General features: G+C 38.8%; 1 protein-coding gene and 1 pseudogene across 1 annotated transcript; one reads left to right on the top strand and one right to left on the bottom strand.

Moving 5' to 3' along the window:
* Nucleotides 1-1,545: 1,545 nt before the first annotated feature.
* Nucleotides 1,546-2,626, bottom strand: LOC110154884 (proteasome subunit beta type-11-like; annotated as a pseudogene).
* Nucleotides 2,627-4,344: 1,718 nt separating this feature from the next.
* Nucleotides 4,345-23,757, top strand: LOC110154786 (protein sel-1 homolog 3-like). Its single transcript, XM_020918825.2, has 24 exons — nt 4,345-4,447; nt 7,555-8,062; nt 8,749-8,875; nt 10,355-10,476; nt 11,800-11,915; nt 12,176-12,225; nt 13,507-13,630; nt 14,743-14,881; nt 15,013-15,153; nt 15,230-15,435; nt 15,535-15,714; nt 16,990-17,112; nt 17,247-17,387; nt 18,161-18,223; nt 18,296-18,472; nt 18,997-19,124; nt 19,481-19,564; nt 19,671-19,752; nt 19,978-20,053; nt 20,137-20,255; nt 20,446-20,567; nt 20,951-21,068; nt 22,130-22,193; nt 23,246-23,757. Exons 1-24 carry the CDS (start codon nt 4,394-4,396, stop codon nt 23,500-23,502), a joined length of 3,321 nt encoding a protein of 1,106 aa, XP_020774484.2. The 5' UTR covers nt 4,345-4,393; the 3' UTR covers nt 23,503-23,757.
* The last annotated feature ends 164 nt before the right edge of the window (nt 23,758-23,921 follow it).

Genomic DNA, 23,921 nt, shown 5'->3' with positions numbered 1-23,921 from the left:
TGTTTCCTCATCAAAAACATACCCAGAATTTTATTTTGTTTAATTTACACATGTGAACACACAAATCCTGCATATTTAGTTCTTCTTCTCTATTAAATCCCATAAACCGTCACTAGAATGATTTGGATCATTTCAACCCTGGACTTGCTAAAATCTCTGCTGAAATAAAGGTAAAAGGAGCTGTTAACTTGGAAACTACTACTACATGACATCACAAGTTGTGGAGATGTAGAAAGACTAAAAATAAAGGATTTCTCAAATGTGTGAATAAAACAGAACAACTCTAGGTAAGCTTTTGAGGAGGTGACAACATTATAACATGGTTTAAATCTCAAGAGTTTTTTGCGTAATGTAAGACCTTTAATCTTGGTTTAGTCCTGGTTTAGACCCCATAGTCCTGGATTAGTCCTGGTTTAGACCTGGCTTCTCCCCGGTACCTTTCCCCTGGCCTATCCCTCACCCACAGGAATAAAGACTGTAATTATCTGAGAATCCCACAGAATCATTGATGGTGTTATGGTTGCTAAATCACAAATGCCACACGCGTCCTAGTGCTATTAGCTCACCACAATAGAAAAACATCAGCTGTTGATTAGTGGGAACGATATGCGTCTCCCAAATCATTTGAGAAAACGCCCGGAGGATGCATCTGTCTGTCCTGTTCATTAATTTATATCTGAAGCCATCACAGCTCCAAAATACTCCCCTATGTTTCCCTGTCGAGTCTCATCTCTCTCCTGTCTCTCCAGGCAGAGCCACATCCAGCACTGTCTTCCCTTTCATTTACGCCGCCTATTCTATTATAGACTTGGCTGAGAGTGGTTCTGGCTCAGTCTGAGTTCAGTTCTTTATTCGAGATAAGCCCTAATTTTAGTCCTGGTTTGGTTAACATCTAGTTCTGTTTTTTTTTATGTTCCACACTTTTTTGTAATCTGGTTTAATCTGATTTAGGGATGTCAAGGTTATTTGGTTAATGAATAATCAAAACTATTCAATATAATCCTAAAAACTGGTCTTTTTATAAGCAATTTTAAATTCAGCCTTGACTCTGCAAAGTCAAGTAATGTCACATTAACTTTTATGACTCAGAAAGATAGGTTTCATAATTCTGCTCCAAGATTTGAAGACTATATTAAGACACTGTGATGTTTCTTTTCACAGTAATACTAAAATTTGATATTTTTACATGACTAATTGGATCTGAACCTCGTTTTTTTGTTAAATAAATAGTCTAAAAGGAGTGGGTGACAAAAATACCTTGATATTATCTCAGTAATGTCCTAAAATGTGTCTGTAAATGTCTTGGTTGAAATTCAAGTGTCGCACAAAATGTGAATTCATCATAAAATTAACGACAAAAGTGCAGAAATATCACATTTTAACTATAGATTATATATACTATTCCAATTTTGCGTCCAAAACTATTGAGATATTAAAACATTTTTGTTATCTCCCACCTCTATAGTCCATCCATGTTTATTCTAGTTTTTATTCTTGTACTTTTTACGGTGCTTTTTACTATTCTTGCTACATCATACATCAGCCTTATTCCTGTTTTAATCCTGTTTTCATCATTGATTTAGTCTCTTCTTCTTTTCTTTTTTTCTCTCTGTAATACTCCTCTTTCAGATCCTCCCTCGTTCTCCGGGTCCAGCCTTTTGAAGAGACGTGATAGACATCCACACAGTTTCCAGAGTATGCGTCTCTGTGTGTGGCTCTGAACACCGCCTCTCTACCTACAGCTATCGCCTCCTCAACTGTCAACCCCCACTCCACAGATTCGTCTAATATGGAGTATGCGTAGGGCGAACCCGAACCCACCGAGAAGAGCGCCCCCTGAAGCCGTGTCCCGTCACTGCACACATAAAACAGACTCGGGGCCAAAGCAAGATGATGTAGATGAACTTTGAGTTTTATCCTCTTTGGCTCTTTGACTTTTACTGTCTCTTTCTTTGCACTCCACTGGATCAAAATCTCCTCCAAGACATTCAGTGTTTTCTTCACCCCCTTGATCCCACCCGCACAAAGTGGCCGCCACACACAACTCTGTCCCCTTGAATGGGTGCAGCATGTGGGATAACAGTTTGGCTGCCCCCCTTGTAGATAACCGTCTCCCATACCTCAGCTGGTACAATCTCAGCTCTCTGGCCAGAATCCTCTTCCACAGTGCACAATCCGCTGATGTTCCAGAGGTGGTCCCGACTAAGTGACTGTGGATCGGGAGAATTTTTTGAGCAGCTGGGCACGCCACAAGGCCCGAGCAGCTAGACCTGGTGTCCGCCGCCGCTAAAACTCCCCCCTGGAAAATGAATGCCAAAGTGGTAGTTCCATGGGACAGTGGGAACGGTAAAGGAACAGACTGTGAAGACAATGAAGGCAATGAAGTAGCTGACAAGTCAGTGGACTGTGTTAAGAAAAGGTCAGTGGAGATTTGAGTGGTGTGGACTTGTCCAAACTGCAGTGGACTCTCTTCTAAGTACTCCGGCACTGGGATGGAAAATCTAAAAGGGCTCAAAGGTAAGTCACTTGTATAGGTAAGTCCAGTCATATTTTCAAACGGTGATGATCCATTTGACTTGACAGGCCCACAGAAGTCATCGTATTTGCAGAGATCCTGTAGAGCCATTTCAAAATCCTAAAATATCTGTTGTTTGTCAGGTCTGATCTCCAAAAATCCTATCTGGGAAAAGTGAAAGTCATAAAGTACGAAAGAATAGATTGATTTCATCCACCGTGGGGCTTTATATGGGATACAAGCAGCGTACGTTGCATTAATCATCAGCTCTTAGCATCAGCAACAGTTAGCGTTACCTCCGCTCTCTAAGACTTTGATGCACATGTAGTCAGTGGCCCGTGGGTAATTAGTTTTGGCTGCCACATCAGGCCGTTTTCAGATCAGATTTCTTCAAAGTCGTGTGTAGGCGAGGGCCAAAGAGGACGTGGCGGGGCTAATGGCGAAAGGCTTGGCTTGGAGCATATCGTATTAACTTAGACTTTTGGCTTTGATCAATCCTCTGGGTCCAGCTGATAGAATAGGACTCAAAGAGGCAATAGGCTGTATCATCGCGCATATTAGTGTTGAATGGGTAACTGCGGGTTGGCTACTGAGTGTGGTTGGTCTTACAGTGAACTGGCTACAATTCAACAGTAAAAAATGTGCACTATGTCACTTGTTCATTGGTGGTGTACTTGTTTCACCCATATTACACTATTTTCCGATCTATGTTATTAATGTTTCCTCATCACAAACATACCTGGAGTTGTGTTTTGTGTCTTTTCTCAAACAGAAAACACTCCACCTTCTCATGTGATAATACAGTGGTAATAAATTGCTCCACTAGGTTTTTAAACTCCATTCACTTTCACTAGAATCATTTGGATCATTTCAGCCCTAGAATTTACAATCTCTACTGAACTAAAAGTAAAAGGAAGCTGTTAACTTGAAAAAGACTGCTTCGTGACATCACATAAACAAGTAGATAAATAGAATAGGCTAATAAAGGAATGGTATGAGTTTTCTGTTTAAAATAATGCCAGGGAAGAAAAGAAAACCTTGGTGAAGAACTAAAAGCTGCCCAAGGACTGGAGTGTTTGTTTTGTTTTAGTGCAACCCTTGAGAAGTACTTTAAAAGGCCACTTTATATTTTTGTCTTGATTGTACTTGTTTGAATAGAAAACATGTCATAAACACAAACCAGGTTTTGGTTCTGTTGCTATCATTCTCTACATTACTTCTCTTTTAAATAGTAAAATTTAGAATGGAAATTTAAGTCAAGTGCCCGTGCGCTTTTCTCACAATCAAATGACATTCAAATATATTCACACTGAACACTCACAATCATACTACTATCACACATGTAACCCTGTGCGCAAATTTAAAGTGGTAGTTTGTGAAGAAAAGTAGAAAACAAAAAGGTGGAAAATACAGAAAGTAGCAGTGAGTTCTAAAACAAAACACCTCTATATCAACAGGCATCAATTTCATCCCAAATACAGAGACAATTTATTATTATTAATTTATTATAATATTTTTATTTGTGAAATGTGAAAGTAAAATGGTAACATCCACGAAAATGACAAAACTAGAATAGACTAGGCAAGATAATTAGTAAAATATTTTAGTGAAATAAGTGGCCTAACCTATTACATGCAGTGTAAATTGACCAATGACATTTGGTTGGTTCACAAGGTTTGGAGACCTTTTAAATCCTTATGCAAAAGGCTTTACGGAAGTTGTTAAACTAGAATATCAGGCAATTCCTCATGCTGGGTGTATCCAGCCTCAGTCACTACCTGTTCAGGATGTCACTGTACATGCTCTGACTTCCTGATGCATATCTAGAGACTCAGCTAGTGCAAGGTGTACAGGATTAAACGTTCTGTAAATCTAAAAATGACTTCTGAGTGCTTTTTAAAACATGGATATTTCTCTGCATCACTAATTACGGTAGGATTTGCTTTTATTATTATTAATATTGTGTTATGTTTGCCTAAAGGTGCTCTGTTGACGAAGATGGTTTATTTTCATATTTGCTCTAGTTGTTTTCATTGTGTGGTTCAGGTACAGCTCCACTGCTAGTACATAGGTGTGGAGTTTGGCAATTATGATAGAATAGAAAGTTAGTTAAAGCTCCTATATTACACAAAATGTACTCTTTAAACTTTAAGCCATGTTGGAATGTTGTTACCTCATCAAAAACATACACGGTGTTGTGTTTTGTTTCACTCCCACATGTCTGAGTAATCCTTTATTAGTAGTCTGTCCCACCTTGTGATTTCACGAAGTGGTAGTTTAAGTTAGCAGCTCCTTTTACCTTTAGTTCAGCAGATGTTGGCAATTCCAGGTCCGAAACCATCCGAATTATTCTAGTGAAGGTGTATGGAGTTTAAAAACACAGTAAAGCTATTCCTCTATTTCCATATGACATCGCAAGGTGGAATAGAGCATTTTCTTTTAAACAAAGCAAAACTACTTTATAACATAGATCAGAAAATGACGTAATTTGGGTTCTTTAAATCCTGAATTAAAATTAGAGCTTAAGGAGTCATGAGTTTTTAGTTGATATACATTCATTATTTTGCCCATGTATTTTAGTGGTTGGTATTATAATGATGTATGGACAACAGAAAGGAAAAGGCATGGCTTGAGATTTAGTAAAGCTGCTAAGTCTTGCTTTTAATTTTCCTTTTTACATACAAAGACATGTACCTCACTGTTGGCATATTGTTTTTTGTGACTACAGTTCGTCATTCGTATTCATGGTCAGATCCAAGGTCAGATTCAAGTAATAGTGAGCTCATGACACACCCCCTTTAGTTAACTTATTGTTCACAAAGTAAGTCTTTATTTGACAAAACATTTCTTTTGTCAATTACAGCCCTTGACATTAAAGGTGCACTGTGCAACTTTTCTGGTAAGAGTCCTGCACCTGTTTGTGTCCATGGAGATATGCTAGGGAGGTTGCTTTTCCCTAGAATGTACCACAGTATGACATTAAACTTGCATATTATTTAATTGTAGGTGTGTACAATAGAACAATACTTGAAAATATGCGTTCTGCTGTAACTGGATGCACCTCTCCACAAATTGGACCTGTAAATTAGCGGCTTGGTGCATGTTTCCATGCAAGTAGAAATAATTTAATATGCTGTGAAAAATTCAAGGCAAAGCAACAACATCTCCACGGTAGCGGACCCTCCACCTGCAGAGTTACACAATGCACCTTTCATCTAACATGGTTTATGCTTTGTTAAAGATGCACTATGTAACTTTTTGGTTGGGACTCTGTCATCTTCTTGTTTCTATAGATACAGACGTGGACAAAATTGTTGGTACCCCTCTGGTAATGAAAGAAAAATCAACAATGGTCACTGAAGTAACTTGAAATTAAGAAAATTATTTGCCACAGTGCATATTGACAACAAAGCTTCTGGAAACGTGTCTTTTGAACAGATGAGACAAAGCTGGAGCTCTTTGGCAAGACACATCAGCTCTATGTTCACAGACGCAAAAATGAAGCACACCAAGAAAGTAACACTGTCCCTACTGTGAAGCATGGAAAAGGCTTGGTTCTGTTCTGGCTCTGTTTTGCTGCATCTGGCACAGGGTGTCTTGAATCTGTGCAAGATACAACGAAATCTCAAAATGATCAAGGTATTTTGGACCAAATGTGTTTCCCAGTGTCAGAAAGCTTAATCTCAGTTAAAGGTCATGGGTCTTCCAACAGGATAATGACCCAAAACACACAGCTAAAAACACACAAGAATTGTTAAGAACAAAACATTGGACTTTTCTGCAGCGGTCTGTGAGCCCAGATCTCAATTCTATTGAACATTTGTGAAAGGAGCTGAAAGATGCTGTCTGGAGAAGGAACCTTTCAAACCTAAGGCGACTAGAACAGTTTGCTCATGTGAAATGGGTCAAAATACCAGCTGATCAGTGCAGAAGTCTCATTGACAGTTACAGAAATCATTTGTTTGCAGAGTTTGCCTCAAAAGGTTGTGGAACAAAATATTAAGTTAAGGATACCATCATTTTTGTCCAGGCCATTTTTTTTTTATTATTTTTTTTTATAATACTGTTGAACCACAGGTGAAAAGCAATGTTTGATTTTTGTTGGACAATTTCAGCCAATTTTTATTTATTATTGCTTTTCTCAGTTTCAAGATATTTCAGTGATTATTGTTGATTTTTCTTTCATTGCCAGAGGGGTACCAACAATTTTGTCCACATCTGCATGTCATTGCTCTGCCTGGAATGTTCCACAGTATGACATTAAACAGCTATACCATTGTTTCCCTTGTCACGATCTGCATGAAGGTCTGCAACATACAGTTCTGACACATGTTGAAATGTTAAGACATGTTTTGTATAATTTCAAATTTTTTTGTAATTATTTTATTGGCTATTTTGTTCCAATATTGCTGGTTCAACTGAATGTTGAAAAGAAAAAGAAATGGGCTATGTTTAATGTCCAAATAGGCGACTTATGGATATGTTTATTGCTGGTTCATTTACTGTTTTTCATTGTTTAGAGAGACAAGATCACTAAGTCAACAATAAAATATCCTCATTAGTGTTCAATAATGGTCAAAACCACCTTTATTTTGTGATTTACTAATAATGTAGAGGTTTGTGACTTTTAAAATATAGGTCCCCAGAAAAAAAGTTTGGGAAACACGGCTATACCTTACATTTATTAAATTACAGGTGATTTTTTGCCACTCAAAAATACCTTAAAAAAACAGGGATTCTGACTATGAGCAGGGTCGCCTCTCCACAAATCTGACCTGTCTGGTTTGGTGTCCGTGCAGAGAGAAAGTTTTAATACCATACTGTGAAACATTCTTGACAAAGCAATAACATCTCTATGAAGAAAAGCATTTTAACAAACCATACACCAGAAAAGTTACACAGTGCACCTTAAAGTTATGTTATGGTTTAGCTCTGGTTTGTAGACACACTTTTTCTCTTTTTTTGTTCACTGAAGGTGAGACATTGCAAACCAAATACTTTGTTATTGTTCTGTTTACACTTATGTCACTCTCTGTCAGGTCCTCTGTGTGTTACAAGTCATTCCGGCCTCCTCTTCCTCCGTCGGTGTTGACAGCTCCCATCACAGTTTCATTGCGTTTGCTTCTGCTCCTGACAAAGTGGTGGATGGTTCAACAGTCTCCCTGCACTACCACTGCCCCGGGCCGTGTCAGCTCACCGTCCGTGTTTTGGCGACCACATTACAAGAGACAAATTTGGTCATCTTCAGGAGGAAATGGCTCATCCATACGCCCGGGGATATAGGGACACACCAGGTGCTCCTACGATTCCCTCCATCTATTCTATACCGGGGCAGTCTTCATAACAGGGAGGTTTTGGAGGTGGTGGAGCTGACTCTTGGAGCTTGGATACAGCACAAAGATGGTATCAGGAGGGTTTCCAAGCAGCTGCAGATAACTCCTGTTTCCGAGCGTCCAACGAGGCCTCCCACTGAGTGCCCTTCATGGCCCTCACAGCTAATGTGGCGAATAAACACTCTCCGATTCGCTCGCTGCCGGCAGGAGGCAGGTCAGATACTTTTCATAAACACTCTCCTACAAAACCTAAAGTTGTTCAAGAGCAAAGGTGACTAGGTTAAAATGAATATATTTACTTAAGTACTCCAGGCTTACTGTTTAAATATACTTTTGATTTTGAAGCACAGTCTTTGGTGTTGAATGTTAACCTGCCAACTTTGAACCTTGAACTGGTTATTCATTTGATATATTTTATATTTTACTTCTATTGCCTTTACGGCACACTAAAGCACTAAAATGTTGACAGTCAGCCCAGTTAAATCTCATGAGTTTCTGAATGTATTTTAGAAGAATACTACATGTAATAATAAAGGATTTCTTTTACACTACAAAGTAATTTACAACACAAAATAATAAAATTTTCTTTACCTACTCCTAGGTGGTCCTACTAGTTCTGACATAGATTGAGATCATTTTAAAACTGAAGAAAAGGTTCAGTTTTGTTGCACTGATGTGATATTTTCTCATACCAGTACTTGTTGCAAAATGAGTATTTGGTTTCAATACCAGTTTTAGTATTGAGTAGTATTTGTGTATCAATACTTTTGGCAACTCTGCTTGATACATAGAATTTTGAAATTACAGAAGCCTTAAATCTTGAGGACAGTTTTAGTAAATGCACCCACTACTCATGAGCCAATGCAAATCTATAAAGACTGAATGTGTGTGTGTACACAGTGGAGATGGATTTGCTGACGTTCCCCCTGGCCAGCACTGGGGAGGGCTTTGGAGTGGACTGCAGGGTCCAGCCGCTGATCGACACAGACCTAGAGAGACTGCGCCGCCGTGCTGTGACCAAACCAAGGTCAGAAACATCAACAACAACCAGAGTTTTATTTCAGTCATGGACGCCTTTGCAGTAGCAGTTTAAGCACGCAGTGAGACAGTGCGTCCAGGGGAGAGCCAACTGTTGTCAAACCAAGAAAAGCTGAAAAAGGGTCAATGTAAAAGGCCACAGACTATAGACTGCACACTTTTGCAAGAACTCAATAGAATCAGATAAGCGCACAATGCCAGCTGGAAGCAGGTACTATACAATAAAACTATCCCCACTTTGAAAACAGTTTTAGCAGTTAGTTGCTAGAGCTGTGCTTTGTGCTTTTTAATAGTTTTTCTCACATTTGAGTCCCTAAATGACAAGGATATAGGTTTAAATAGCTTTATGATAATAGTCAACAGACTCTACATACAGGGCAAAAACCTGGTTGTGTTTCATCTTGTGATATCAGTGTAATAAACAGACTGTATAAAGAAGTGGACTATGGAACTGTGACATCACCTATAGCGCCAGTCAAATGAAGCTCATGAGGTGAGCAGTTATAGGGGGGGATTTGAAGACAAGTTCCATATTAGGAATAGGAATTTAATAACAAAATAGTGTAAAAAAAAACAAACACAAGGATCATGTAGAGTGGTTTAATATGAATGAAGCCCAAAATGACAAGAGTTGATGGAGCCAGAACCACTCCCATGCTTACTTCCTATTTGGAATGCAGCATCCAGTGGGTTGGCTATGTCCGATACAAAAAAGTTGTTTGTACTTATGTTGGTCTCTGTGTTAGAGCTGCAAGGTATCAAATTAAACTTCACAAAGACTACAATTGAAGTAAAATCATTTCTGTACAAACGTAAACTAAACTGGTACTTCTTATTCTTCAAACATGTAAAAATATTCAAAAATGTATTGGTTTATTTTATAAGTGTCCCTGAATGTCTTAAAATATGCTCTGTGACCTGAATACTAATTCAAATGGAAATTACAAACCTACTTGCTGCAACCGCAATTCTTGTCTTTCCTTTTGCCAAAATGATGCAACCCTCCTACTATTCAATATCCCATATGCTATTTGGCCATAATGAACACAACATTTGTGTATCGTCCAAGGCTGAAGTTTCCTCCATAGAGATTAGCTTGGAGAATACTACGACATCGCAACCAAATAACTTAAACAAATGAGTCCTAAATGATAGCCTGAAAAGTGGCCTGGCAGCAGCAGACTGAGAGGCTCCAGCTCATTGACTGTTTGCTTTTCAGAGTTGGCAGATGTTAGCACAATCTCCACTCACTTACTTTCACTACTCTCCCATTATAAATGACTTTAGTGGCTTCATGACGCCTCCTCACCAGAGCATAAAGCATTTTTATTTATGGTCAATGAAAGACGCCGAGGTCAGTGTTTTAGCAGATTGCACACAGCATTTTTTATTTACTTTGTCTCCACATCACGTCTCGGGAGTTAAACTAAATGATTTGTCAGAGTGAGTTTTGTGGCGTGTCTTTCAGAGTGGCGCTGTCCATGTGGATCTACCTGGTGCAGTGGTGCCAGGAAAAGCAGTGTTCCATCTTCTATCACCTCAACAGAGATGAGAAGTTTGACTCTCCTCTGATCCAGCTCTCAGATACAGGTGGGCAACACAGGCACTGCAAAACAATAAAAACCTGTGATTAAAGGTGCACTGGGTTCAGCCAACTGCCAGTCTCCGTAGAGATATTAATGTCCTGCCTGGAATGTCCCGCAGAATGGCATTAAACTTAACTACCTACATTAAGACAAGCAGGTGACATCAACAGGCTACACTACAGGTCAGATCTGTGAAGAGGAGATTCCCCCCTCGCATTAATAAACACCAGTTATTTAATAAGTGCAAGAAAATAAGTGAAAAGTTGCAATCCGAAAAGTTGCATAGTGCATATTTAAAGAGATTTTAACTTATTTTGAGTGGTTCATGTGAGATTAGGGGTGTGCAAAAATATTGTATTGTTTAATGTGATGATACAGTATCAATATCGTGGGCTGCTGTATTTTTTGGTATATTTTACTAAATTATTTTGTCACAGAGTTACAGTTTTGTTAGTTGTTTAGAGGAAAGAAACTCGTTTATGCGACACATTTGACATTTTTATTGTTTAGAGTAAAATGTTTGTGTTTCATAAGAACTTTGCACAAGAAGTGGTTTAACAAAGACTTTTAGTATCACAGTCATGATTTAGCCATGATTTTTTATTGAACCGTATCGAATCGATTTGAAATATATCGTATTGAATCAAAATCTCACTGTATCGAGAAATGTATTGTATCACGGTATGTATCGTATCGGCAACTTCTTAATGATACCCAGCTCTTTGTGAGATTTTACCTATTTGGTAAAGATGTATAGAGTTTTAGCTGAATTATCTGTGTTTTATCTTAATTATCTGATTTTTTTGCTTGATATCTGCTCGTAACAATGGTGATAGATAATTTTAATGCCAAACTGTGGAACATTTTATGCAAAACAATAACATCTGCATGGAGACAAACAAGCGGTAAACCCTCTACCAAAATTACATAGTGCAATCTTTAGTATCAAAAACAGAATCTTGAACAAAACTCTTCAAATTATAATCAAGGCAATTAAAACTACAATATAATTCTCTGCCTTTTTTCTGTTAAAAACAAAGTCTGAGTGGCAGATCATTAGCATCAATCATGTATAAAACACAGCCTGTCGAATCAATCGAAACTGAAGTCAAAAGAGTCAAAACTTCTCAAAATAAGATAGATATACTGAAGTAATATTACCTCATGTAGATTTGCTGTTGTGCAGTGTGGAGAGTTTGATAGTACAACGATGGGGAGGTGATTGTGACTGATGGTACGTGCTGCGCGTGTCGCTGTGAACAGACTGGTTTATGTTTTAATAAAGAGCGTGTGATCTCTTTATACAACTGTCTCTTCTCTGGTGCAGGCGACCTCATCATTCAAGCCCATTTGACAGAAGGAGGGGACGAGGCTTTCCGCACCAACATGGCCTTACCCCTCTGGACATGGACCCGATTGGACTTGTACTTGGAAGGCACAAAGGTATATAGCTCTTGAAGTCGGTGCGAGTGGGGGGAAAAGCAATAGAAATCTGAATAGAGCTTGTGGCATCTCATCTGACTCCTGCTTTTTCAGTGTCTAATTTCCTTTTGCAACAGCTGTAAGATCCAGAACAATGGTCTTTTCCAGCTGGGGAACTCCGGGCGATTGCAAAGTGTTCTGCAATTTAAAGTAGTTCACAGCTCACCAGTTTTGCCTCCGTGCTGTACTCTTCTGCATTTCACTGTGTCTATAACTTCCAGGTGCAGTTGGACCTAACATGGGACAGTCAAACCTACGTGTCAAACTATGAGTAAGAGATCTTTGTATCATAAGAAACACATTACAGAAACTCACACTCAAAGCCCTAGTGAGGAATTGTTTTATTGATATCTTGGTGTGAAGGGGCTTTAATGCAGGCGTTGTGTAATCTGATTGATCACAGGCTCTTGAAAATATGTTGTTTAAATCAATCAGTTTGTATTTTTTTTCTTTAGTTTTCAGACTTATCTAAAAACTGGCTGTGTGCAAAACAAGTTTACTTACTTATTTAGGATGAAATAACACACTTCATCTAGTCTAAGTGTGAATTATTATGCTTAAAGAGGATGCATTATGTAACAGCTTTTTGAAACTTTCTACCATATCATTAGCCTGATTCATCAGCAAGTTTCACTTCATAAAAACCGTCTGACCTCGCAGTGTTAGAACTCGTTTGCTCGACGGTAGGCGGGTACTTTTTTCATTTAACCAATCTCTGCTATTTGGTCATGACATATGTAATGCACCGCTTACGGGGTTAACTGGTATATTAAACTTTTCCCAAATCCCGTAGGAAGAAGGGCTTGATAAAATTAAAATTCACCAAACATTCTCTTTGTTCCGGCTTTAAATCCTCGATCTCGGGAATAGTTGCAACACAGAATGTATGGCTCTTCGCTGATCGAACTTGTGCTTCCGGGGTTTTTCAGACCTGGCTACAATATCATAACATTCCCTCATCAGAAACATGCCAGAAGAGGTTTTGAGTAATCTAGAGACCTCTCCTGGGCCTGTTTCAAACCCTCCTTATGATTAGCAGTACTATTCTGTCCAATGCTCAGCCCACAAGCCGTCAACTATGCTCCTACACAACAGTTTTCCACAAATATACAAAAGCGTACCAAACACAACAACACACTACAACTTCACGAACCTGATGTAATGTGCTGTTGCTTCATTAAGTGAAAGTGTTGTGTGACGGCGCTTTGAAGGGGGGGTGACTTAGTGCAAGGAACAAAAATAGGAAGGACTTGGAGCATTTAAACAGAACCTTACTAATACTAACATGATAATATGTTGTTTTTAGCAAATATAGCATTTTCAAAACCATAAACGATAATATAACAATCTAAGGACAAGGTATATTTTATTGTTATATTTATGTATTTGATTGATCCTTCAATACCTCTGGGTCTTGGTCAGGACTACCTTAGCTGGCGGATTTATCCTTGTGTATTCTTTAGATTGGATTGTCACTTACATGCAGTATATAATAGTAGTGATGCTTTATACAAAGTGTTTCTTATACAAGTATATTATATTACTTTCACAGGTTTCAGAATAAAATATATTTGGATGACACCGATGGACGCTTTGTGATTGGTGGCAGCCGATACACCAGGGGTATACGTGGATATTATGGCTCCATAAAATACTACAGATTTGGCACTAACAAGGTAATACTGGGCAACGATACAGCGTGTAGGCAAGACTGAGAAATGAGATCGCTGAGAAAATAATAGAGTATCTGATTTTCATTGTTTATGTTTAAGCAATTTGGCCCGTACGTTTATTTTATCGAAGCAACAAGAATGGTTTCGTAATTTTTCAGCTCTATTCTACACTTGGTCTGAATTAAAAATGCAACAAAGAAAGAAGCTGCAAGTTGCATATAGAGTATACAAAGTGAATTCTGCCCCTTGTGGTGAGATGAGTTACTGTAGCTCAGAGAACTCAGTGCAGGTTTTGATATAAACGTGTCAGGATTATGGTGACCTTTTTTTTTTTTGAGGTAGTTGGTAATAATAAAACTGTGAAACATGAATGAAAGTGCATAAATAAGGAAAACTTTTCTGCGCTCGGCCCATTCATGACTAACGTATGAGTCAGTATAGTCTCATTTTTTGTGTTTTGGTCGTTTTTAAGCATCTTTTCTGTATTTTACCCAAACAAATGTCAATTTATGCCTCTTTTTACTGTTGGCAGGTATCAAATTGGTAAAAATAGGGACACCTGGGACATTTCTTGTGTAAAACTGGGACAAATCAATGGTTTTGGATAAATCTGCAGGGGCTGGGGAAACAGGGCTCAAAACTGGGACTGTGTCTTGTGTAAATAGGGATGTCTGGTCACCTAAGTCAGAATACACAAGAGACAAGCAGGTGGTCATAATGTACAGTTGTAGAGTAACTGTTAGTTTAATTAAAGGTGAACTACGCATCTTTTTTGGTGGAGGATCTGCTACCTACTTGTCTCCACAGAGATATTATTGCTTTGCCTGGAATATTCCATGGTATGACATTTAACATAGTCATCTAGCATTTACACAAAAATCCCTTTTGTGAACAGGGACGGCTCTCCACATATTTGAATTGTAATGTCACGTAGTGCTGTCACCTACTTGTGTTCCTTGTGATAGGTAGATTTAATTTACACTGTGGAACATTCGTGACAAAACAATACATTTCCATGGAGACAAAAACATAGTGGACCTTCCAGCAGAAAAGTTTTGCAGTTCACCTGTGAGTAAAATTATCAAGTGAAATACCGTTGTGTCTATTTGTTGCAGATAAGTCACGATCTTCATCCCAAGGACGTGCTGATGGGTCTGTCTGAATTTCATACTGAATGCGAGGAGTTAAAAGACATGACTAGCTCTTACCAGCAGGAAATCACAGCCAGCCATTTCCTGTCACCAGTCAACCAAGGTGCAACATTGTTTTGACATGTTGATCTTCGTATAGAGCGTCAATAAAAACAAATCACACCTATTACATCTACACAAGATTCTGTTTCTACTGTTCTGATTCTGACAGATGAATTTCATGTTTTGCTGCAGGTGTCTGTCTCCCTCACTTTGTCCAAATCCAGAGACAGTTTACCAACAAAACATGCAAGCACAGATGGAGCTGGGAATCACAAAGAAAGCACAATACATTTTTCCACTTCCTCCGAACAATGGAAGAGCAGATATCTAAAGGTTAGCACGGTCTGCACTCAGACTAGTGATGGTAAGTGTCACAAGTGTTTTGAGAAAGTGTTTCATTTTTCGGCAGGAAATTTGAGCTTCAAGCATCTCAGTAGTGGCTTGTTCGATGAGGGAGTTGGAGCGATGTTTACTGGGGACCAGGTGGAAATTAATATGACAGAGAAATCAAGAGCCCTCCTGCGCTCAGCCTCCTGTTTTGGGAATCACAAAGCATCTCTTCTCTTGGCCTCTCTCCATCTTTCTGGGCTGGGACAAGCGGTCGATCAGCCAAAGGTACAGTCAATGCAGTTTTGGTATTTTTAAATTGAAACACTTACAAAGACGGATCGCATCGATTGCTATTTTATTGGTATGCATGTGTGTGTGTTGCAGGGGCATGTCTACAGTTTGATCGGGGCTTTGGGTGATGACCGGTTTGCCCTGATGCATGCTGGGTACAAGCATACACAAGGATTTGATGGCTTTTCCAAAGACTTTGATATGGCCTATAGTTATTACTCCAATGTGGGGGCCCAGAGCAACGTCGATGTGGGAAAAACACATCATAGTTCGGTAAGTTAACAGATGGTAGCATCCATGAGACAAATTCTTCTGAATAAAACTGAATAAATGACTGTTTACTACTATGTATGTAGGCCTGTAACACATTTTGAAGTGTGGTATATTGCTGAAGAAAATATAAATGATAAACAATAATAATTTAAATGAATTTGTGCCACTGATACAAAAACCCAAAAGCAGATTTAAATCACAAACAGTATTCCAAATCTACAATATTGTAAAAAAATCATGAGCTAAAATAAATAAACAACAAATTTAGTACATAGTTTGCATCTGTAATGTAACGTAGAAGTTAAATATTATCATATAACCAAAATATTGGTTGGTGATGATGCAATTAACTTTTTATTTTACAAAAATATATTTCATCACCGTTACAAAAAACACTTTACAATATGTCAGAGTTTATATTTTTATTGTTCATTTTTAAGCCAATTTACCCTTTCAGAAAGCTGAATGAGCTCCTCTTTGGGTTGCCAATTCCATAGACCATTTACAATAAACCCCAAATGACTCATTGTGTCTCATATGATGTGTCCTGTTTATAAGACTAGACAGCCTAGTTGCAGTTACTCCAAGGCCTTTGTGCATCTTGTTGCCCTATTTACAAATGCATTACAAATGAGCTCGTTTTATCACTTCACATTCATCTAAAGTGTATTGATTGAGTCAAGTAATATTGTAAATGTAATGATATGGGTTCCAGACATTATTGATGTTTTTCAGTTTGGCTCTCTTAAGTTTAGAGAGAGTGGAGAACACATGAAGGACATCTTTTTAATGACATTGTAACTCTTTATTTGAATCAGTAATCCTTCTTCAAAAATTGGAAGATACATTCAATGAACACAGATTTAGGACGGTTATCTTGTCCTTTGCATTTCTAAGAATCATAGATAACTCAACTCAAGTGAAGTGAAGTGAGGGAATAAAAAACAGTCTTCATATAAAAGCTATAGCACAGTTCAAGGTATGTTTTGAATAAAAGCGCACAATTTTGTGGTTTTACTTAGGTACTTTCAATTTTAAAAAAAATCATATTTTATAGATAATAAATTTGAATAATGAGTGCACAATTTTTACTTGAGTTTACAGCATAGGGGAAAAATACTTTTTACTGTTTAAGTGTTACTGTTAAAGTATTTTTTTTTATTCACATTTTACACATTTTACACATTTTAGCTATTACTACAGCAAGCAATATATGACTGTATGCCTTTTGTCCTCAAACTTGATTGTATTTTTTTGTATTTGATTTAATGTCAGCAACACATTCTTGAACACATCTATCTATGGAAACTTCAGGACTGGGTTCACAGGGAGGTCGCTGGGAGGGATTTGATGGACTTTCTGAAGTATCAGGCTGAGGGAGGCGATGTGGAGAGCCAGGTGTGTACTAACTGTGTTTTTTATTAGCATGTAAAACTGTGCTGCGTAAGCTAAATTAAGCCCCTTTTAATTTCCTCCTTATGATCCTCTTGGCTGAGTTGTTGTCAGCCAATAAAAAAGTCTATTATGTGCAGAAACACTTGGGAGCCATGCTGTACTGGGGACAAAACGGCCTCTCCAAAGACATAGCGAGCGCTCTGCAGTGGCTGGAGAGGAGTGCCCTGCAGATGAAGGATCCAGAAGCCATGTATGATTACTCCATCCTCCTCATGAAGGTAATCTCACTGTGTTCTCGATTAGGATTTGATATTTTGATCCTGAAAGTTGTAATATCAGGAATGTCAATATACAACATTCACTGTCTGTCAGTCAGTGATATGAGACTGAGATACTGTGACCACCAGTATTAACAATAACTGGGACAATATCTGGTTAATATGTCTAGAATTTGTTTAAAATTTAATTTTAAAAAATTGATGCAGGTTTCAACAATTTCTCTGTCATTGAAAATAAATACATTTTTCCAGAATATCTTGAGATTCATATAGTACGTTTGTGGAACTCGTCACTTACAAATAATGTTAAGATTCAACATTTGTGGATCATACGTTTGGATATTTCTATCAAAAACGATGAATTTAGATACGCGCCTTCCATCACAAATTATGAGCATGAATTGTAGAATGTGAACACAGCCTTCTATTGTTTTTTGTTTTTGTTTTTCATTACAAAGAATAACAGTAACCCCAAAAACAAAGAACATGTACTGCATAACATGTAAAATTTATTTTAACAACTAGGCTCTATACTTTACATCTTGTGCTAATTGGTGTCTAAAGATCAAAAGAATCCACTCATTAAAATGCGCTATGGTGTATTAAATTGATAGCTCTATATCTTTGGGACACAGCTGTTTTATTTACAAACACTAAAATGGTCCATATCTTGTTAAGGCAATCTGCATTATGAGTGAGCTTAACAGTGGATGCTTGGTGCCTGTCTGCGCTTTGACAGCTATTGATTCTGTGATTGATGCGTATCCCTGCAGGGCCAGGGAGTTAAGAGAAACTACACACAGGCTGTGGATCTGCTAAACAAGGCAGCAGAGATGGTACGTGCTCCAGTTCAGTCCAAGAAAGTGTGTTTACAGTCACTGGCTCAAGCGTGTTTCCTTTGGCTGTAGGGCTCAATTAATGCCTTGAATGGTCTGGGCTGGTACCACGGGATAATCCTCCACGACCACACATCGGCGGTGAAATACTTTGAGCAGGCGGCGTTTAATGGAAGCGAGGACGGCATGTTTAACCTGGCAGTTTATCACCTGAGCGGCACCATCCCAGGCCGGCCGCAGAGGAATGAGGTGCGACTATCTCAACCTAATTAAGTGCCTTATAATTAATCCCTTTGATTGGCACAGTTTTCTATTTATTTAATTGTATAGTTTTTATGATGCTGTTAAAACATATGGCCCAATAAACAAAGACAACATCATTGTACAAAGTAGGTGAGTTCATTGCATTGAACATTTTGATTTTGGGTGTTAAGTGAATCACTTATGTCATGTATTCAAAGGAGGAATGCATTATGCATTTTGTCCTCAAACAAAAATGGGTACGCACGAAAATATGAGCATATTTTACTAGGGCCAAAGTATGAATAGCTAACTGGGTTATAGTGTCTCCAAAATGGGGAGGAAAGTCGGCCACCGGGGTCCAATCCAGCAAACAAGCGTCTGTAATGCCACTTCTGATAGAAAAGTGGATTGGGTGGCATATTAGACAGGTCATAGTTTTATTGTTTGGTGTTTATATTGTTAGAGTTAAAGGAGAGAAAAGAGGGTTGAACTAAAGGAAAGAATTGGTCAAATATTCTGTGTGTTTACAGACTGCAGCTTTCCTGCACTTCCTGAATGCGTCTGCACTGGGGCATGTGGGCGCATCAGTGGAGGCTGCACACTACCTGTCCACAGGTGGCCTGAAGGGGGTGTCCCAGGACACACACAGAGCTGTGAGGTAGGAGCTCTTCATTAACTTTGGTGACGAAAGCCTTGTTTTGGACTGTTGTGTGTAGCCCGCAGTCCCTGGCATCTCATTTCAATGACAGTGGCTAATTCAAGGTCAGAACCCACAATTTGCATTTCTAAAAATAAGAGTGGCTGTCACCTCTTTGCTGCAGCCTCACACAGTTTGTGCTTACCGATGTTACTGTGCTTTCTTATGCATTTAAAGAGTCCCTTGCTGCTGCAGCAGCTTTTTATAGATGACCTCAACAAATCATAACTATTTTTAGAAAAGATTGAAATATTTCCAGTTTAAGTGGAGTAAATGATATTGCATAATTCATTAGCCGTCTTTTACCTTCTCTGCAGAATGCTAAAAAAAGTGTGTGAACGGAACGGACATCTTGGATTTATGATCAGAGAAGCTCTCCAAGCCTACCTCCGGGGCTCCTGGTGGGGATATTAATATCCATTACTTTTCAATTGTCCTCATTTAATCACCTGTGTGCGTGCGCTCTGTGGCTGATGTTCACACTTGTGTTATTGTGCTACATCTCAGGCACGAGGCATTCGTCAAGTACGTTTTGGCAGCAGAGACTGGTTTGAGTTTGGCCCAGAGCAACGTGGCTCACCTCTGTGAGGTAAATGATGGCTGCTTTTAGCAGCTGCACTTGTCCCTGTTTAAAATGGTAATGACTCTCACTTTGATTCAGCCTTTTTAACACAACATCAGTGGCTCGTGAAAACACTGTGTGTAATTCTGGTCACATACGGAGGAGCCAAACTGAGCTGGAGGGAAATTATTAGCCACTAATGAAATAACTTTCATCATGGCGGTGCAGCCTCTCACTGTGCTCTGCTTGCAGGAGCAGGATTTGGGTTATGACTGTCAGTGGAGATATCAAAACTACTCTATATTAAACTATGATCCCCATCCTTCCGGTGAGTTCCTCATTTCATTTCGCTCTAACCTCGCTCTCTGCCAATCTGCTCGATAAACAGCAAGTATTTATCTTCGTTTATAGCTCTGCTGAAGATGGGGGACTACTTGTTGGCGTCCTGGAGCTCTGGGCCGGGCTCATTATCCGCTCTGGTGCGGGCCGTGTGGCTGTACAGCCGTGCCGCGCTCATGGGCAGCCCCCAGGTGACACTTCGTCAACTCATCTCTGATCAACACAATCCAACTTTCATGTGCTCAGGCCTGGCCAAACAACAAACACCAATGCACACAGCGTTATGAATACATTCTGTTAATTTTATTCAGAATTATCTTTTGTACAACTTTTCAAAGTCCCACTATAATACATTATATAATATATTGTATTTTCACACAGGGCATGTTCAACTTGTTCATTTTGATGCAACAAGGCCACAGCCTGCCTTCCGGGATCCAGGACTTCTTTAATGTCTCGCGCCACGATAAGCCCAACATTGTTATGGAGAAAATCTTGACAAGGTCTGCTTCTATACCACAGGCTATAATTAAAACTATTACTTAGAACATTTTGAGAGTGTATGTATCTCACATTTTAACTACTGATAATTAACTGAAAGTAACTATGAGGTGCTTTGGCCACAAAATAATAATGCCAAAAAACACACATACATGAATGTTAACTAACAAACTGTGTTAACCGATGTAGAAGTAATGCATTGTAATTACATTGCACTGGCCATATTACATGTTCCTGATATTGTTGACCAATTCGGAAACACAAACCAAGACATTTAGTCCAATGTTACGGACATTCGCACAGTTTTTCTTGAAGGATGTTTTTCTTCATATTGAGGTCAGATCTTCTTGTACTGACATGCCTCTTGCTCTGTTTGTGAGTGTAGATGCGTGGAGAGCGGTAACGGGGAAGAGGGGGTGGAGCCCTGTGCGTTAGCCCTGCTCTGGGTCCAGATGGGGAGAGCCTTGAGGAGCATGAGTCAGAGTGCTCCACAGCATGTCCTGGTAAGCCCATTCACACACACAAATCACACCCACTGTACAACACTTAAGAGCTGAGGATGCTGCCGGGCTGATGCCTAACCACCTTTGATAACACAGTTGCATCCTTAATTATTGAAATCTGTGAAAATGTGAAGAAGAGCCGGGTCAAAAATTCAAATTGCAGAGGTGAAACGAATGAAATAGCAAATTACACAGATTTATGTTAATGTGATGGCAAAATGTTTGTTAGGTTTTTTGTGAGTACTAGTGATTTTTTCCCATATTTGTAGCATGCAGCTTTTGTTAATATATGGTATATATATTTTTTACATTTAAAGGTGCACTTTTCTTGGGAGAGCTCTGCCATCTGCTTGTTTCCATGGAGATGTTATTGCTTTCCCTGGGATGTTCCACAATATAGCATTAGATGTATCTATCACACACATATCAGTTATACATTTAGGGGTGTTTTTATATTGTTTATTTATCAAAAATACCCTGAAAGCATGAATTCTTACTGTGAGAGGGCTTGGTGGCACAACCTGCTTGTCTGCGTGTAGACATATGTTTAATGCTATACTGTGGAACATTCCAGGCAAAGCAATAACATCTACATAAAGACGGCAGACCCTTCTCTAAAAAGTTACATAGTACAGCTTTAAAAAGGATGCAACAACATTCAAACCAGGATTGAACAGTATTGAAAAAAGAAATTCCATTAAAATTCACTTTTATGTCTTTTGTGCAGTTGTTGTTGTCATTTATTAAAAAGACAAATGTATACAGTAGTAATTTATTTATGACTGCTGTGAATAAGGGTCACGGTCATATAGAAACAAATCCATGTGTTTGGTACCTCAGAACTTTCAGTCATGAGACTTTTATATTGTGATACATTGACAGCATTATGACACCCCCATACAAAGCAGCTTAGTGGATATTGGACGATTATATACCTTTGATGCCTTTAATTATTGAAATCTGTAAAAATGTGAAGCGCTGCCAACTCATAAATAAAACATCCCAACTCTATGCTTTGCTATTTTGAGTTTGATATATGATTTATTTATATTTCTCTATAGGTTTGTGCATCGTTCCTCTCACTGTGTGTCATCATTGTCAGCGTGCCTTTGAAGATTTGTCTGGGTAAGTACTTCTCCTGCACAAATTAGCCACAAGAGGGTACAATTTCCCCATGTACACGACCAGAGGTTTTAGTGAGGAGTGAGTGGTGAAGACTTTCAATTATTTATTTGTGTTACAGACATTTTTTAAGAAAGTTCAGCAATTGGTCAGTGGTTAGATATTAACTTTGATCATTTAAACCACTGTAAGATGTAAGGCAGCTATCATTTTTTGTCCAGGTCTGGGCACTGTATTTTTACCCCTGCAAAAAATAGGACCAGTGCCTTGACCGTAGTCTATGCTCCTCAAAAGCTTCAAGTTTGATTCTTATTTGCAGTTTAGTTTTTGCACGTTTTAATTTGAAAGTGGGTTATGCAACTTTTACAGTTTGTATTTGTATTTATTTATTAAAGGGAAGATGCATATTAAAAGACAAAATGATGCAAAAGAGAAACATGTACTTGTAAATATGCAGGACTGTAGCTAAAACTAATTTCCATCCTTAGTCTGGACCAAGGCCAGCCACATAACCCGCACAATTCATAAAACATGACAGAAGATACAATATCTGCTTCAGCATGCATCTCTCACTCATACACTCACAAACACACTCACAAACACACACACACACAACATTAGTATTAAAATATATAGGTCAGACATATACTCTCACTACATGTCTGCTTGTCTCCATGGTGAATGTTATTGCTTTGCCATGGATGTTCCAAGTATGGCATTAAATTTCACACTCACCATGTGAATAATCCGATGACTGCACTTGACCAAATTACAGGTAAGAGGCGAACCCGTTTACAGCATTTTTTACCAATATAAACACATAATTGTAAGTGAAAGATAAATGCCAGGCTGTGGAACATTCCAGCTAAGTTACATAGTGCATCTTTATTACATATTGTAGTTTAGTATTGTAGTATAAAGTATATTGAATTGAATTGTGTGCTGTTTATTGCTTTGCTACGTGGTGTTACTATGTGTTACTACGAAGCTCAAAGTGGGTGCAGTGTTTGGTCCGATAATCCAATCTTTCTTTCTCATTATGTCCAAATGAACAGACCAAAAGCACCCAAGCGCTCGTGTGGTTGCGCAGAGGGCACGGACATCATCTGTCAGCCAAGATGGTATCAACACCAACACAGCAGAGCAGAACGGCATTATGGGAGGAGGGGGCCCTTATATACCAGCAGGCAGCCTCCGGATTAGCGTACAGAATGGGAAGCGTTGGCTATCCCGAACATGTGATTTGGCTTTGACCCTTGCAGGCTTGGTTCTTTGTGCTTTTTGGACCACACTACTGTATCATCTCCTCTGACATACAGCACCCTGGACAATGACTCAAGTGCTGCACTAAGATTATACTCACGAAACTATAACAGTGTTTAAAGGGTGACACACAAGGTCCTGTAGGTGAAGCCTCGGCCGACTCTGTGTTATGGAAATAGAAAGGTGAGGTGATCTGATGCATGACAATGAGTATTTCTGTAAAATATTGTTGATAATGTTGCCCCAGTAACCATTTTCTATTGTTTTGTATTGAGAGGAGAAAATAAAAAAAATCCTAAAATCCCTTCTGGGGTTGTCACAGCAAATTATGTGTTTTCCCGTGTGCAGTGACTTGCATACAAATTTGGCAGGGGTTTTGCTACACTCCTTGACTGGGTTAGTTTAATAATAGTAGTAGTTTTTAAATATATGCTATATTTCAGTGCAATGGTCAGTCAAACTAACAGC

The sequence above is a fragment of the Boleophthalmus pectinirostris genome, unplaced genomic scaffold (assembly GCF_026225935.1).
Source record: "Boleophthalmus pectinirostris isolate CB_2022bp ecotype Guang Dong unplaced genomic scaffold, ASM2622593v1 HiC_scaffold_7, whole genome shotgun sequence".
NCBI lineage: Eukaryota > Metazoa > Chordata > Actinopteri > Gobiiformes > Gobiidae > Boleophthalmus > Boleophthalmus pectinirostris.
The sequence above is the reverse complement of the archived record's forward strand: the minus strand, read 5'-3'. Positions and strand labels throughout refer to the sequence as shown.